The sequence below is a fragment of the Eulemur rufifrons genome, chromosome 17 (genome assembly GCF_041146395.1).
Source record: "Eulemur rufifrons isolate Redbay chromosome 17, OSU_ERuf_1, whole genome shotgun sequence".
In the NCBI taxonomy this organism is placed as follows: Eukaryota; Metazoa; Chordata; class Mammalia; order Primates; family Lemuridae; genus Eulemur; species Eulemur rufifrons.
Genome location: NC_090999.1, coordinates 39,272,508 through 39,289,453, shown reverse-complemented (window position 1 = coordinate 39,289,453; position 16,946 = coordinate 39,272,508). Strand labels below are relative to the sequence as shown.

Here is a 16,946-nt window from a genome sequence, read left to right as displayed (position 1 = left end):
AAAGGTCTCTCCAGCTATAAAATGAAAGTGTCAGACTAGATGATGTCTAAAGTTCCTTCCAGTTCTGTCACACAATCAATGATTTCAGGTTCCGGATTGCATATTAACCATCCTTTTATTTTTTAACATTATAGCACTATTTTCTGTATTCTTATTTCAACCCATTCTTATAGTATTTTATAATATCACTTTCATACCTGTATGTATTATCTGTTTTTCTAGATTGTTACTTCCCTAAGGAAAGGACTGTGTTTTAGACATTAAATTCAGTGCTATGTGTAGTATCATAACTGCTGAATAAGTACTTTAAGGATGAGAGGCTGAGTGTGGTGACTCATGTCTACAATCCCAGCACTTTGCTGGGAGGATCGCTTTGGGCCAGGTGTCCAATACCAGCTTGGGCAAGATAGCAAGACCCTGTCTCTACACAAAATAAGAAAGTTAGCAATGCATGGTAGCACATGCCTGTAGTCCCAGCTACTTGTGAGCCTGAGGCAGGAGGATCGCTTGAGCCCAGGAGTTTGAGGTTACAGTGAGCTAGGATCATGCCATTGCACTCCAGCCTGGGTAACAGAGTGAGACCCTGTCTCTAAAAAAAATAAAATACATGTCATTGAAAATGAGAATATATTTTAAGGATTAAATGAATGTCATGAACTTCTCCTTCTGACAATAATGGAATATCTTGTAGCCAAACCAACACCTCCATTGAGAAAAGGTAGTTAAAGCATAAAGAATATCTAGTTGACAGTTTTGGAAAGCTGCCAAGGAATCTATGACTTAAGAGACAAGATCCTAGAGACAAGGAAAGTTTTCAGAAGGGAATTCAATTTTCCATGTGCTCTTTTTCCCTTTGGGCATTTACCATTTCTTGATGTAGGGCAAGAGACTAAAAAGGCAGGTATTGAATAGCTTTTGAGAGGCAGAGAACCAAGTGGAATTTTAGTCAATTTCACAAAGCTGCAGAGACAGAAAGTGGAGTGTGGGTCTGCCAAGACAGCCAGAAATTAAGGGGTCAAGATCACAGAAAGAAGAGAGATGGAGAGAAATCAGCCTAACAGCTTGGCTCTGGTCTTCCCCTTGAGGCATTTGCTGATCAAGCTATGCAAGACCACAGACTAAGAAATGAAGCAGAAAACATCTGAAAAACAGAGCAGAATTTTCCCCAGTCACATCATACTGGAGAGAAAATTTGCAGTACAGTACTTGGTAAATATAAGGGGGCCTAGAAAAAAGCCTAGGCTATTAGGGCACCTGGAGAGATATACCCTAAGAATAGGTAAAAATAAGAGGTAGATGGAGCCTTTGGTAGACAGAATAATACCTGCTCTCCCCCAAGATGTCTGTGTCCTAATCCCCAGTACCTGTGAATATGTTAAGTTACATGGCAAAGGGCAATCAGGGTTGCTGTTCACCTGACCTCAAAATAAGGAGATTATCTTTGTGGGTACAGTGTAATCACAGGGGCCTTAAAAAATGGAAATGAGAGGCAGAAGAAGAGAGGCAGAAGGAAATGTGACTGGAGGAATGATCAGAGAAATGTAAAATTGCTGGCTTTGAAGATAGATGCAGGGGACCACCAGCCAAGGAATGTGGGAGGCCTCTAGAAGATGGAAAAAGCAAAGAAAAGGATTTTCTCCTAGAGCCTCCAGAAAAGAATGCAGCCCTGTCAACACCTTGATTGTAGTCCAGTGAGTCTTTTAACCTATAAAACTATAAGATAATAAATTTGTGTTATAAATTACTGTTTGTGGTAATTCTTTACTTCATCAATAGAAAATCATTACAGAGCTCTACAAAGATAGCAAACAAGCTTTCTGTTAGCTCACTTCATGATTGAATTGAAATGATCTGCCCCTCTCCTACCTGCCAAAGATAGATCTTCTCCAGAGGAAGATAACATCATAAAGAACCTCTCCCAATCTTTCCTACATAATTTTTAGTACTCAATCAAAAACTACCAAACATACCAAGAAACAGCCTAAGAGAAAAAACAAATAGAAATAGATTGATATCTCCAGGCCTAGATGCCTTTACCAATAAATTATTCTAAACATTTAAAAAAGAAATACCAATCTTAAACACTTCAAGAGAATAAAAGAGGAAAAAAAGAACATTTGTAAATTCATTTTATGAAGCTAGCATATCCTTTATTCCAAAACTTATAAGAATATTATAAGAAAAATTACAGGCCAGTGTCTCTTACAACTATAGATAGATACTAAAATCCTAAACAAACTATTAGTAAATAGAGTCTAGCAATACACAAAAAGAACAATGTATCACAAGTGAACAGGACTTATTTTAGAAATCAAGGTTGTTTTAACATCTAAAAATCAATATAATTCATCAAGTTAATAAAATGAAGGAGAAAACCTGCATCATTATCTCCATACTTATGAAAAATTTTTAAATAAAAGTCAATACCCATTCATGATTTTTAAAATTCTTTACAGACTAGGCAGAGAAGAGAAATTCCTTAATTTGATAAGGAGTATCTGGGTTTTTTGTTTTTTTTTTTTTTTAAGTAAAGAAGCATTATATTTGCTGGTAAAAATGTTGAAAGCTTTCTCTTTTAATTATCTCCATTATTCCTTGTGTTCAACATTGTACTGGAAGCTCTAGGCAATGCATTAAGGCAAACAAAGGAATTAAAAGGCATAGGAATTGGAAAGGAAGCATTTAAACTCATTCACAGAGCCAAAGTGAAAAGGTAAGCCATGGAGTGGGTGAAGATATAGCCAACATATGTGTATATCTGAAAAAGAACTTAATACCCATTATCTAAATAACCGAAAACATTGAAAGACTAATGACCCTATAGAAAAATATGCAAAGCACTTGAACAGGCACTTTAGAAAAAAGGATATCCAAATGGCCAATAAATAAATGAAAAGTATTCAACTTTATTAACTGAGCACCTGGAAATGTTAAGTAACTCTGCAATGAGATATCTCTGTACATCCTGCAGAATAGCTAAAATTAAGGCAGATAAGGATAACAGTAACAAGTGCATAGATTGCTGATTGGATTATAAATTGAAACAGATACTTGGTATCATTGACTTGGTACCAAATATGTGCATGCCCTGTGATCCAGTAATTATTCACTTGAGTTTATTAATGAATATGTATGTGCACAAAGGATATGTACTAGAGTGTTCATAGAAGCACTGGTCATTATAAACAAAAACTGTAAACAACCAAAACATTCATTAACCGTTTAATGAAGTCTGGCAAATTTTACATTGGAATACTATCTCAACAAAGATAAGGGAAGATTTACTTACTTATGCAACAAAATGTGTGAATCTTACAAACATAACATTAGACATAGTAGACATATAAGAGTGCCTAATATCTGATTCCCTTTATAGGAGGTTCAAAAATAGGCAAAAGTAATCCAGGGTGATAGAGATCTACATGGTGGTTATCTTTATTGCCAGGGGTGGTAACTGAAAGCATTCTAGGGGACCTTCTGGGGTGTTTCTGATGTTCTAGTTTATAATACAGGTGATGGTTACATGGATATGTTCACTTTGTGAAAATTCATTTAGCTACCTACTTATAATTTGTGTACTTTTCTGTATGTTATACTACAGTTAAAAGGGTGGTTTAAAAATTAATAAGCCATATATTTGAATTTTCATTCCTTAATATTGACTTATTTTAAAACCCTAACAAAAGACATTTTGAATTTAAATTTTCTTTAGAACATAAATGTTTTGCTGAGAATAGTATTCCATGAGTCTATAATTCTATCTGAAGTAAAAGTATGACAGAACATTTCATTAATAAGAACTTTGAAAAGATTCATTAAGAAATAATTTATTGTGCATCTGCCAGGTATAAAGAAAATAAGGAAGGGACAAAATGCCCCCTCCCCATTTTCTACCCCATCACTGATTTTTCATATTAATGTACATATTACATACCTATCATATCTTTACTTCATCTAAGTTTTTCATTAACGTGTTTTATATTGAACATATGGTATGATTTAGAGAAATATCTACTCTGGAGTCTTTTCTATTAAACTTTAAGGTGGAGAGCAACTTTTCTCTCATTCTGAGTTTTCTTAAAATTTTGCATATGGAACATTATTCAGAAAATCCTGATGCCAGGAATTGTTTTTTTGTTTGTTTTGTTTTTTAAAACAGAGTCTCACTCTGTCATCCATGCTGGAGTGCAGTGGCACAATCATAGCTCACTACAGCCTCAAACTCCTGGGCTCAAGTGATCCTCCTACCTTGGCCTCCCAAAGTGCTAGGATTACAGGCATGAGCCACCACATGGATGACGTTGAAAACATGCTAAATGAAAAACTACAAAAAACAACATAATGTATAATTTCATGTATAGGAAATGTCAAGACAAAATTGATTAGTGGTTGCCTAGGCCAGAGGGTCGGGAGAAATGAGGAAGGACCACTAGTGGTTACGGGGCTTCTTTTTGGGTGATGAAAATGTTCAAAAATTTATTGTGGTGATTTTGCAGACCTCTGTGGATACACTAAAAGCCGTTTAAAGTGCATGCTTTAAACGGGTGAATTGTATGGTTTGTGACTTACATCTCAACAAAGCCATTCTTTAAAAAAAAAAAAAAAAGTACTTCAGGTTCTCAGGCTTGGGAATTGGGTGGGTTATACTGTTGTTTACTAAGGTACAGAAAGGGAATGAGTGATGAGTTCAATTTTAGATTTGTTACATTTGAGGGGTTTACAAGAAATCCAAATGGAGATAATCCAGGAATTGAGCTATACATATCTGGAATTCAGGAGTGAGTTCTACACTGAAAATACAGATTTGTGCTTCACTGGAGATTGAGTATCCCTAATCTGAAGATCCAAAATCGAAAATGCCTCAAAATACGAAACTTTTTTAGTGCTCAAAAGAAATGCTCATTGGAACAGTTTGGATTTCAAATTTCCAAATTTGGGATGCTCAACCAGTAAATAGAATGTAAATGTTCCCAAATCTTAAAAAAAAAAAAAAAAAAAAGTCTGAAATCTGAAACACTTGTGGTCCCAAACATTTCCTATAAAGGATACTCAACCTGGAACATGTAGATGGCAGTTGAAGAGAAGAATACATAGAACAAAATGCAGACGAAGACAAAAATTAATAGGACAAGAAAAGGAACAACAAATTTCACAAAAGACAATGAAAAGAAGTAAGAGGAAAATTAGGGAGTGTATGATATAATGGAAGCCGTGATAGAGATTGTTTTAAGTAATATGTGTTGAATATTACTGACAAATAAGGTAAGGAGATTATCCGTGACATTGAAAGAGAAGTATGAATTAGAGTAGTGGAATTAAAAATAAAATTGCAGTAAGTTGAGAAATACATGGGAAATAAAGAATTAAAGATAGCAATTTGGATTTGAACAGCAGAAAAGCAGATTACCTAGGGGAGATGTAGGGTGAAAAGCCTTTTTTGTTTTTACATCTTAGGAAGGGGGTGCTGTTAAGATGAAAGAAACCCGAACTTTCAGTGCTGTTGGGAATGAGCCAGTAGGGGGAGAAGTTATAGATACCCAGGACATAATCTAAAGGGTAAGATTTCTGACAGTGCTGAAGGAGGTCTGAACACAAGTAGAGGAATTACCTTTAAAATGAGGAGGGATCATTTTTCCATAATAACAGGAGTAAAGAAGGAAAAAGGGTAAGTGGAAGCAAATGTGTTTGTAGGTTTGTTGGTAAGACATTAAGGGAATTCTGATTGAATGACTCCTGTTTTCTCTTTGAAATAAAAGATCAGATCACCTGTTGTGACTGAGTGAAGATGTTTATGGAGAGTGGAAAAGGTTTGAAATAGCTGCAGAATATTGCAGAGAAGACTAGTGAAATACAGTAGGACTGAAAGTCATTACCAAAAACCCAGATGAATGATCTTTTATAGTGACACCAGTCTGCCCTATTCAACTAGGTAGAGCAGGGATTGGACAAGTCTGGGCTGTGGACAAGTCTGGCTCATGACCTGTTTTTGAAAAGTGTTGTTTGAACACAGACATGCTCATTTGCTGTCTGTGACTGCTTTGACACTTCAGTGGCAAAAATGAGTAGTTGGTCTCAAAAGCCTAAAACATTCACCATCTGACTCTTTACAGAAAAGGTTTGCTAACTCCTGGTATAGGTCAATCTGGGTATAAGTGCAGAGAAGGCAGACATCTGGAGTCAGCCAGGGTTGAGGTCTTGACATGTGGAAGGATAATGGCAAAGAAGTTGAAGATACTGGCAGCTGATCGTGGTATTAGATCTTGGAATCCAAGCTGCAAAGGAAAAGAAGTGGACAGAAGAAACTGATGGGGGTGGGGTTCTGGGGTTTACTCGACTTCTTGAGAATAGTTGGAAAAAGAGGCTGAAAATGATAGAAGTTTATGGTCATAGAATATGAAAACGTATGATTTTAAAAGAGGATCGACTCTAGGTGGTGTGTCCTGGGTGTAGTAGCTGAGGTATGTAACTGAGATGTCGAGCGCTGGCTAGATCATCCAGGTAGATGCTGAAGCCTCCCAGAGTGGAATGGAGAGGAAAATGGTGAACCAGGTGGTTGTCTTTTCTCAATTTGGGGGATTTATTAGGGAAAAACTATTTTTTCTCACTGAAGGGAGAAGGATATTATAAATAACATAGGATTTGAAATTATCAGGGTTTTGGGGGGTATCACATTCCTATTAAACATAGGAATTTGTTAAATTGCTAACAGTCAACTTAAAAATTGCTAAAAATATGGGGAAAAGTAAATAGAAAATGTATTGCTTTGTTTTTATAACCAGAACTTACACTTTTTAAATGTCTTTTGGTTATCAGACCGCAGATATATTTAATTTTGAGGAAACAGTTTATAGTCATCATATGTCTCCAGTCGCCACCAAGCACTGTTTGGTAGCAGGTTTGTATGTGTATTCTTATGCCTTTTAACATACTGAAAAGTTTCTGCCTTTTTATATCTCATTAGCTTTGATGTAGACATTTTAACACAGATGAAAATCACAATTCTTTAACAAAAGAAGCAAAAACAAGTGTATGCCACTATTAGTATTTATTTCAACAGATATGTGTAAGTCGAGCACTCTGCTAGTGGCTAGGATGCAAAGGTTAAGAGCGTATTTCTGTTCCCAAAGAAGTCATTTTTAAACCATCGAAGTTTCAAAGATTTTACAAGAACAAAATTTGGCAACTTTTCCAATTCGACACAATAAAACAGGAAATTATTTCCTCCTATTTAAGATTGTGATTCAGGCCGGGCGTGGTGGCTCACACCTGTAATCCTAGCACTCTGGGAGGCCAAGGCGGGAGGATTGCTCGAGGTCAGGAGTTCGAGACCAGCCTGAGCAAGAGTGAGACCCTGTCTCTACTAAAAAATAGAAAGAAATTAGCTGGACAGCTAAAAATATATAGAAAAAATTAGCCGGGCATAGTGGCACATGCCTGGAGTTCCAGCTACTCGAGAGGCTGAAGCAGAAGGATCGCTTGAGCCCAGGAGTTTGAGGTTGCTGTGAGCTAGGCTGACACCACGGCACTCTAGCCTGGTCAACAGAATGAGACTCTGTCTCAAAAAAAAAAACAACTAAAAAAAAGATTGTGATTCTAATTAAACATCCGTTTACATGAGAGTACCTGCAACAAAAATTTTCATATATAAAGAAGAAAAAATGATTTTCTGGTATCAGGTGTCTAGTCCCTGTGAGTCCATTAATTTTGTGACACTGAATGAATCTCTTCACCTCTGGACACGAGTCAGCTGCTTTATCTGTAAAGAAGAGCTAGGTAGTGAGTTGTCTTTGAAGTCCACTCAGTCTATGTCCAGAGTTCCTGTGAATCTATTACTAGTAATTGGAAGTAAGTCATTAACTTGGAAAAACTAAGCTATTAAAATAAAATGATTTGATGTGATAAAATGACATAGAACTATGCACATACATTTACCAATATGAATTTCCTGGTTTTGATATTGTACTTTAGTTACCTAACATATAATCATTGAGGGAACCTGGCTGAAGGGCATACAGGCCTCTCTGTAGTAGGTTTACAACTTCTTACAAATATATAATTATTTCAAAATAAAAAATATTATAATAATAGAGTTCCCTTACTACTAAAGTGTAACTATAATTAAAATAATTTTTCCAATTATAAACATTTAAAATGATTTGAAATATATTTTTGGCATACATTTTTATATCTCTGCATGGATACAGTGAAAATTTTATGATTCTTAATGATAATATTTTATTTCCTTTTTGATGATGATTTATAATAAAGTTACCTTATACCATATTTGTTTTTGTTTTTACAGTTGGTACTAGAGGACCCAAAGTACAACTTTGTGACTTAAAGTCTGGATCCTGTTCTCACATTCTACAGGGTATTTTTTTATTTCAAACAACAACTACTTTGAGTAAACTATTCAATAAAAAGAAACATTACTAACAGTGTATCCTTTGTAAGGGACATGACTGATGTATTTTGTGCTAGTTGTTAAAAGTCAACAGGCAAATAAAGATCCTTCTGTGCATTATTCTTACAAAACTGAACTATTGAGGAGACATTTACATGAACAATGGTCGTGGGGAAGCTCAAAGGATATAGAAAATAGAAGGTCTAACTGAAATCCTGTGTTATTCCTACATTTTTAGAAATAAACTATTAATGTCTTGTGCATTTTTAATGTTCTGACAAATGAATAAACATTGCTCTTAATGTTTAGGTGCATTTTCAGTAAAAATACATTTAAAAAAGATGTTGAACTAATACTTTGTTTTCTAAAAATATATTAGTTTATTTTTACTACTCTTATCAGTATTAGATTGTCTAATTCTAAACAATGAAAAGATGAAATGTAATTTAGAAATACACATTTTTATTCATCTCTAATAAACATAAATATAATTAAAAAATTTGGTGAGATGGGTAGCATTTTTTACATTATTGTTAATTTCTATTAATATAAACTGGACAAATGAAAATGTCTGATTTAAGTAGTTCAGTTAAGTAAAAGTGAAATAAAATGTTGAAGTCACTTACCCTATGAACTTGTCACCTATGCTTTTTAGAAAAAAAACTTTTATACAAGTGCTTTTGTACAGTCATGAATTAAAGTAATTTTTCTATTATATAACTTTATGAGAAATTAGAAAGCATTTGTATTCTTTAAAATGTTTATCTTGTACGTTTTATTGTAGTGGCTTTTTGGTGTAGCGATAAGTAATTGAGCTTGAATTATATGGATTGACTGGCATAGGCTAACACATCCGTACTTAAAAGTACTCGCTTCTTCTGACTATTCTTTCCGAAGCAAAACCAGTTCTTTTAAAATGAAATACCATGTGTTGGAAATACCCCCATAGTCTTCACATTAGCATTTAAACATAGATCATTATAAATGTGAAAAATGATATTTATCCGCTTTTAATAGTCTCACTTTCTTCAGAATCAGGTCAAATTATTGGCACTTTAACTTTTGATTTTTCAGACATTTTGTAAGACTTTTCACACAGTTGTATTTGCAGGTCACAGACAAGAAATATTGGCAGTTTCTTGGTCACCACGTTATGATTATATCTTGGCAACTGCAAGGTAAAATTTAACTTATTTCATTTTGAAGTTAATATTAATAATTAATAAGCATTTTGAAAAGAGTACATTTATGTAAGGTATATATTTTGGCATATTTAGTTATTGATTAGCCACTTAAAAATGAAATATTGAATTAGAGATTTTCATTTATATCACCAATATAAATCTTCCTCCTTTACATCATAGTCTTAATTCTAACTATCCATCTTGAAGGTGTTCGCCTTTTGGAGCAAAGGGAAAACATGAGAATCCATGTAATAATGTAGCTCTACAAGCACCACTAGTGGGACAATGTGTCATGTCATTTTTGTGCACAAAAGTATAGCACTGTGTTAATTTAAAAATAGGGGCATTTTTATCCATTTTCTTTAACCTAGAATTATTTTGAATCTGATATGGCACATCCATTCACTGATGCAATTTGCTAATATTTAGTGACTGCCTACCATGTGCCAAGCACTGTGCTAAGAACACAGAGGCACCTAAGGCTTTAAGAAGCTAACAGTTTAATGAGGAATATAGTCAGAAAAATCGGTGATTACAGGACATCCTGAAAAATGCTTTAATATAGGTTTATCTTTGGTAGGTATGCTATAGGAAAAGAAAGCAGAAGCATTTAACTCTGAGAGGATCAAAAGATTTGGGGGGTTTTGTTTGTTTGTTGGAGTTGGAAGAGTATTGCATATTTATATGCTGGGGAGAAAGTACCAGGGGAAAGAAATAGGTGAAAATAAGAACAGGAGGGAATAATTTGTGCATCAGGACTTTGAATAGACAGGAGGGCATAGTATCAAGGGTCTAGATTGAAGGGGCCGGGGGTTCACTTGATTTGACACATGAAGGGCAATGTAAGACTAAATGGAAAGGGGAAATGGTGAAAGTGAGTATGGTTAAGTTTGTAACTTTGGCAGAGAAGCTCAAGAAATGCACACCTAATGGCCTCTATTGGTTTTTAGTGGACTTGATATTATCTGTTGAAAATACAGGAATGGGAATACAATTTTGAGGGAAGGTAGTAAGGATCTGGAATAACAGATTGAATGACCACATAGGATTGCTGGGCATTTGTGCTCAGTTGAAGGTGTAGACCACTGCTGAACTAAGCCACAGAAATCAAAACATTAAATGACACAGATTTAACAATTTTTATTGTTTACCCTAGTGTCTGAAAATTGTTGAAGTCATGGGTATTAGGAAGGAAATAAAATCACAAAAAGGCTTGTAGGAGGAAGGAAGGACCTAATGAGGTAGAAGTATAAGTGTCAGAGTAAGAAAATTTAAAAACTGAAGGGATAGGAAGTAGTAGTCAAAGATTTTTATATAAACATTTTAATAAAGATTTTAATAGAGCCCGGTGCGGTGGCTGACGCCTGTAATCCTAGTACTCTGGGAGGCTGAGGCGGGCGGATTGTTTGAGCTCAGGAGTTCGAGACCAGCCTGAGCAAGAGCGAGACCCCGTTTCTACTAAAAATAGAAAGAAATTATCTGAACTAAAAATATATAGAAAAAATTAGCTGGGCATGGTGGCGCATGCCTGTAGTCCCAGCTACTCGGGAGCCTGAGGCAGGAGGATTGCATGAGCCCAGGAGTTTGAGGTTGCTGTGAGCTAGGCTGACACCACGGCACTCTAGTCCAGGCAACAAAGGGAGACTCTATCTCAAAAAAAAAAAAAAAGATTTTAATAGAAGAATTATTACAAAAGTGATTCATATTAGTTTTATAAAGTTCTGTGTCTGGATTTTTTTTAAGCTGCCAGCCCACCCTCTCTGTCACAGTTTAGTCCCCAAAGAACTTCTGTTAATAATTTGCAGAATGTGATGTTGAAATTTATGAATTCTGAAGGATAGCAAGGTCTAGAGTACAGTCATAACAAGACTGGCTAGCTAAAGAGGTATGAAAGCGAGGCGTTAGATGCTGGTTGTCTGTCCATATTAGGGTAGATTTACATTGTTCACATTTAACTTGGTTTTCCTGAGATCAGAGGAAAGCTAAGAGGCTTTCAATTCTCAAAATACACCCAGGAATTTGAATCAGTTCCAGAATGGACCTAGTAATAAGCATTAAGAGTTGGTTATGTTCAAATCTAATCTGTTTCAGAAGAAACCTAAATCCTCACATTTATTTCATTGCAGACATTTTCCTCAGCTAGCGAGAAAGAAAGGCAACCTAAGAATGAGAAATGCTAGCTTTTTGCTGACTATTCCAGTTGTCTTGGTTTGATGTTAACTTGTAAAAAGAATCAAGATTATAGAAAGCAATAAATTCTGTGACTCATAAATGAAAAATAGGATTATAAAATGTGATATAATACTCTCTTATTAAAATATCATGGATAAACCCAATGGATTAGAATATTATTGAGGTCTTTATAAGGACATGATAGCATGAGTTGAAGTATTAGAGGCACATAGGTTTGCTGGGCATTTTTCTTTAGGAGTAGCATAGAAGCTGAACTTGACTTGTGAGCATAGATTTGCCTTTCTTCTCTTCACTTACTTGAAAGAAAATGGAAATAAATGTCTCATATATAGTAGACATTAAATATGGTTCTTATGTATCTGGAAAAGACTGATTTAAGTATAGGAAACCAAATAGAAATATACTATCCTCATTACTCACCTCTCGGGTTTTTTTAATATAAAATAAAAAACCACCAAATTCATGCCAAATGGATTCTTAAGCAAAGTGAAATTAGTTAACTGCTTGATTGTCTGGATAGGATTTGAATAATAGAAAACATGTAGTAACAAACTTGCTAGAAACAAGCTACAAGCCTATCTAGTCCTTTGGAAAAAAGATGCTCATGTAATTAAAAACAACATAAAAAGCAGCAAAATTTTGTCCATGTGATCTAAAAAATAAAGCTTACTCCTTTTTTTTTTTTTTACTATTTATTCACTTCTCTTTGTTATTGTTGACTATTGAATATTTGCTAAAAAGACAAAAGTACCACAACCCAAATGTACAAATACATTTGCACTAAAACAATGAGACCTCTGTGTGCCATAATACTGGAAAGGTGGGTGAGGGGTACAGTCAGTATCCTAGCTACATATGTCAATTTGAAATTTATTTCTTCTCAGTGCTGACAGTAGAGTAAAATTATGGGATGTGAGGAGAGCATCAGGATGTTTGATTACCCTTGATCAGCATAATGGGAAAAAATCACAAGCCGTTGAATCAGGTAATGAAGAATGTATTAATATAGAAATATGACAATGTTAATTTTTCTTTACATTGAAAATTTTTAATTGAAGGTAAATAATAAATGCATATTGATAAATTACAAACTTTATCATTTTGTTAAAAAGATATTCACCATAAATCCTTTCTAACTCCTGACCTTGAGCAATCCACCCGCCTCGGCCTCCCAGAGTGCTAGGATTACAGGCGTGAGCCACCGCGCCCGGCCAAATCCTTTCTAAATTAACATAAACTAGTTATCTTTCTTCAAGGTACAAATAAGTATGGCAGTTTCATTTGCCCCCAAATTTTCAAAGGTAGAAACTTCTGGATTAATTTGCTTTACTGATTTTGATTTTCCTCCAATGAGGCCAACTTATGCAAATTCAATGCCTTTTAGGAGGCCACAATAAATTATTGAAATAGTAACATTTTTTAGCCATTGTATTAGCATAAAATTGTGTTACATGGAAGTCAGCAGCAATCCATGTGCCAAAGTACTTCAATTGCATTTTTACGATAGAATTTAATTTCTGTGTCGAAATTTTGATTCAGAATAAATTCTGGACCAGATGAACTATATATATATATATATATATATATATATATATATATATATATAAGACTTATGATTGCATCAGTAATCCTTTTCAGTTAAATTAATCAAGTTATTTAGAATTATGCTTTCTGGCTGGGCGTGGTGGCTCCCACCTATAATCCTAGTACTCTGGGAGACCAAGGCAGGAGGAGCACTTGAGATCAGGAGTTTGAGACCAGCCTGAGCAAGAGTGAGACCCCGAATCTACCAAAAATAGAAACAATTTGGTGGGAGTGGTGGCTCACACCTGTAATCCCACCTACTCAGGAAGCTGAGGCAGGAGGTCCACTTGAGCCCAGGAATTTGAGGTTGCAGTGAGCTATAATGATGCCCCTGCACTCTAGCCTGGGTGACAGAGCAAGATCCTGTCTCAAAAAAGAAAAGGAAAAGAAAAGAAAAAGAACTATGCTTTCTCAAACTTGTTCATTTTGTTTTTGTTTGACACAAGGTCTCACTCTGTAGCCCAGGCTGGTCTTGAACTCCTGGCGTCAAGTGATCCTCCCACCTTGGTCTCCCGAAGTCCTGGGAGCTACTGTACCCAGCAAACTTGTTCATTTTGAAAGTGATATAAATTTTGATTGAGACTAGAATAGTTATCCTTTCCCTGTTAAGTTTTTTTTTAATGGAAAACACTAGTATTGTTGATTTTTAATAGTGTATGGAATAATTTTTAGATTAGAAATGGATTATTATTAGAAATTTGGATTATTTTATATAAGAGGGATGAAAGATACTGAAAATTTTAATGTTAAACTACACACTTAATTGAATTTGATGGCACAGCTTCCTTGCTGGAAAAAAATTGTATTTGGCAGAAATTTTTTCCTTTTGGTTTCTTGTTTTCCTCTGTTTTTATGATTCTTATTTACGTAGCATATCATATTCAAATTATCGAAAGGGTTGGTTAATTTTAATCACCTAGAGTCCTAGCTACTCCGGAGGCTGTGATGGGAGGATTATTTGGATACAGAAGTTTCAGGTTGCAGTTAGCTGTGTTGGGGCCACTACACAGCTGCCTGGGTGACCAAGGAAGAGCCTGTCTCCAAAGAAAGAAAGAAGGAGGGGGAGGGAGAGAGAGGGAGGGGGAGAGGAAGGAAAAGAAAGAAAGACAGGAAGGGAGGGGAATGAAGGAAGGAAGGAAGGAAGTCAACTTATATTTTTTAAGTAACTCAAATAGTTGTCCTTTAATATGTTTAATTATATCATCAAACATTAAATGTATGCCGAATACAGGAACAGATAAACTGAACTGTATTTTTTATTGCAGCAAACACTGCTCATAATGGGAAAGTTAATGGCTTATGCTTTACAAGTGATGGGCTTCACCTCCTTACTGTTGGCACAGATAATCGAATGCGGCTCTGGAATAGTTCCAATGGAGAAAACACACTAGTAAGAGATTTCTAAGTACATTTTTGGATATAAATTAAAGAAATGGATCTGTGACATATACTTGATGTTTTTCTATAGATTTAACTCCATTTCTTGCCTTCAAATCACACCTCTTTTTTATAAGTTTTTCTATGTGAACTTGTAGTTATTACAACAATCCGCTCTCACACCACCCCTTGCCATATTCCCCCCACTTAGTAGAGAATAACTGTTCTACAAAGCCATTGTTCCTAGTGGGAATATGCCATATCTCTCAAGTATGTCGGAGAAGAATAAAATATTGAGAACTACTGTTATAAAGTTAATAAAGCTAAATAGCCAAATTTTATACAAGTGGAGTAGCCATAATCCAAAAATCCAAAATGCTCCAAAATCCAAAACTTTTTGAGCACCAACATGATACTCAAAGGAAATGCTCATTGGAGCTTTTCAGATTTCAGATTTTCAGGTTAGAGATGTTCAACCAGTAAGGCAAATATTTCAAAATCTGAAATCCAAAATACTTCTGGTCTTAATCACTTTGTATAAGGCATACTCAGCCTGTACTATATATGACTTGTAAACAAAATCCACAATGAATTTTATAGTATTAACACTAGAATATGTAGTAATTTACTACTACTGGTATAAATATGTTTTGAAGGTACTGGATTCTCACATGGCAATTAATTTCCAGTACTTGTTTTTATATATGTTATAATCATTACCAGGTGGACCCATGGTTTAGTAACTTTCAGAATAAATTACCAAAAGTTTATCATTTGGTTATAATAATAATAGCTAATATTGCGAGCTTATATGCCAGATGCTGTGCTAATAATAATTACCATTTAATGTAAGTGCTAGAACATATATTGTCTATTTAATCACCATATCAACACTATGACAGTAGTTACTGTTATGATACCCATTTTATACATGAGGAAAATGAGATATAAAATGATTAGGTAACTTGCCTGATTTTACATAACTGGAAAGCAACAGAGTTTGATTCTAGATTCTAGTCTTACTATAATAATGATTTTACCCAGATCCCTTAAAGCATTTATATAGCATTAATATTAAGCATAGTCTTTTCTTTAATCATCTTTCTAGCTAATATTATAATTAATTCTCAGATACTCTGTCACTTTCATTATTAATAATAATATAAGGTCAAAATTGTTTATTTCTAGATTACTTTGGAGTTTGCTAATCCCTCATTTTTTTAAAGAGATGCTTCTTTGTCATGTCTCAGGATTGAAATTGAAGCATGGTGAAATATAATTTAGAATCTTCCGTTCATCATATTGTAACATGTTCCTCATCAGGTTGCATCTTTCTTTTCTCATTTTATTCATTTGTTTAGTAAATACTTGTTGAGCACTTCCTATTTGCCAGGCAGTATTAGACAGTAGTGGGCAAAACATAGAAATGTCTATCCTCATGGAGCTTACATTCCATGGAGAGGATGAAAGGCATCAATCAATCAATAGATGGACATATGGATAAATTATATGTAAGACTGGGTCAGTGCTATAAAGAAAAGCAAAGCAGAGAAAGGAACATAGGAAGTATTGGGAGCTGGACTTGCTGTTTTACATAGGGTAGGCAGGGTAGGCCTCACTGAGAAGGTGATATTTGGCCTGAAGGAAATGGAGGAGAAAACCATCAGTTATTTGGGAGGGAGAGCATTCTAGGCAGAGATAGGAAAAAAGAACAAAGACCCTGAGGTGAGAGCATGCCCGAGATACTCAAGGAACAGCTAGGAGATTCTTGTGTTGGAATTTGGGGAGAGTAACAGAAGATGAGAACAGAAGGAATATGCCAGAGCATGTAGCCTTTGTAGTTCTTTGTAAGGATTTTGGCTTTTCTCTGGGTGAGATGGAAAGCCAGTAAAGCCTTCTTAGTAGAGAAGTGACAGGATTACTCTAGAAAAGTATCCAGGCATGTGTGTCAAAGCTTAATGTGATAAATGTAAATGGCACTGAATGTATATATGAATCGTTATTGTGGTTTTATTCCATTTTTCTCTCCTTGAAGATGATACTCATGCCCTATGGCTTTTTGCTAGTAAACCCATATCTAGAATAGTGTGTTGAAAATGGATAATACATTTTAAATTGGACCTGATCGAAGTAATTCATATGAAAATGATTAGGTTATCCCAGAAACTGACCTACAAAAGATACTTAGAGGAATTTGGGACATC

The 16,946-nt window shown here is 35.0% G+C and overlaps 1 protein-coding gene across 1 annotated transcript in view; it reads left to right on the top strand.

The window, feature by feature from the left end:
* ERCC8 (ERCC excision repair 8, CSA ubiquitin ligase complex subunit) overlaps positions 1-16,946 on the top strand; it is a 55,792-nt gene that overhangs the window by 22,002 nt on the left and 16,844 nt on the right. The window contains exons 5-9 of the mRNA XM_069492309.1: positions 6,814-6,895; positions 8,303-8,371; positions 9,516-9,582; positions 12,666-12,766; positions 14,631-14,755. Coding sequence (XP_069348410.1) covers positions 6,814-6,895; positions 8,303-8,371; positions 9,516-9,582; positions 12,666-12,766; positions 14,631-14,755 — 444 coding nt within the window. The remainder of the gene's footprint in view (positions 1-6,813; positions 6,896-8,302; positions 8,372-9,515; positions 9,583-12,665; positions 12,767-14,630; positions 14,756-16,946) is intronic.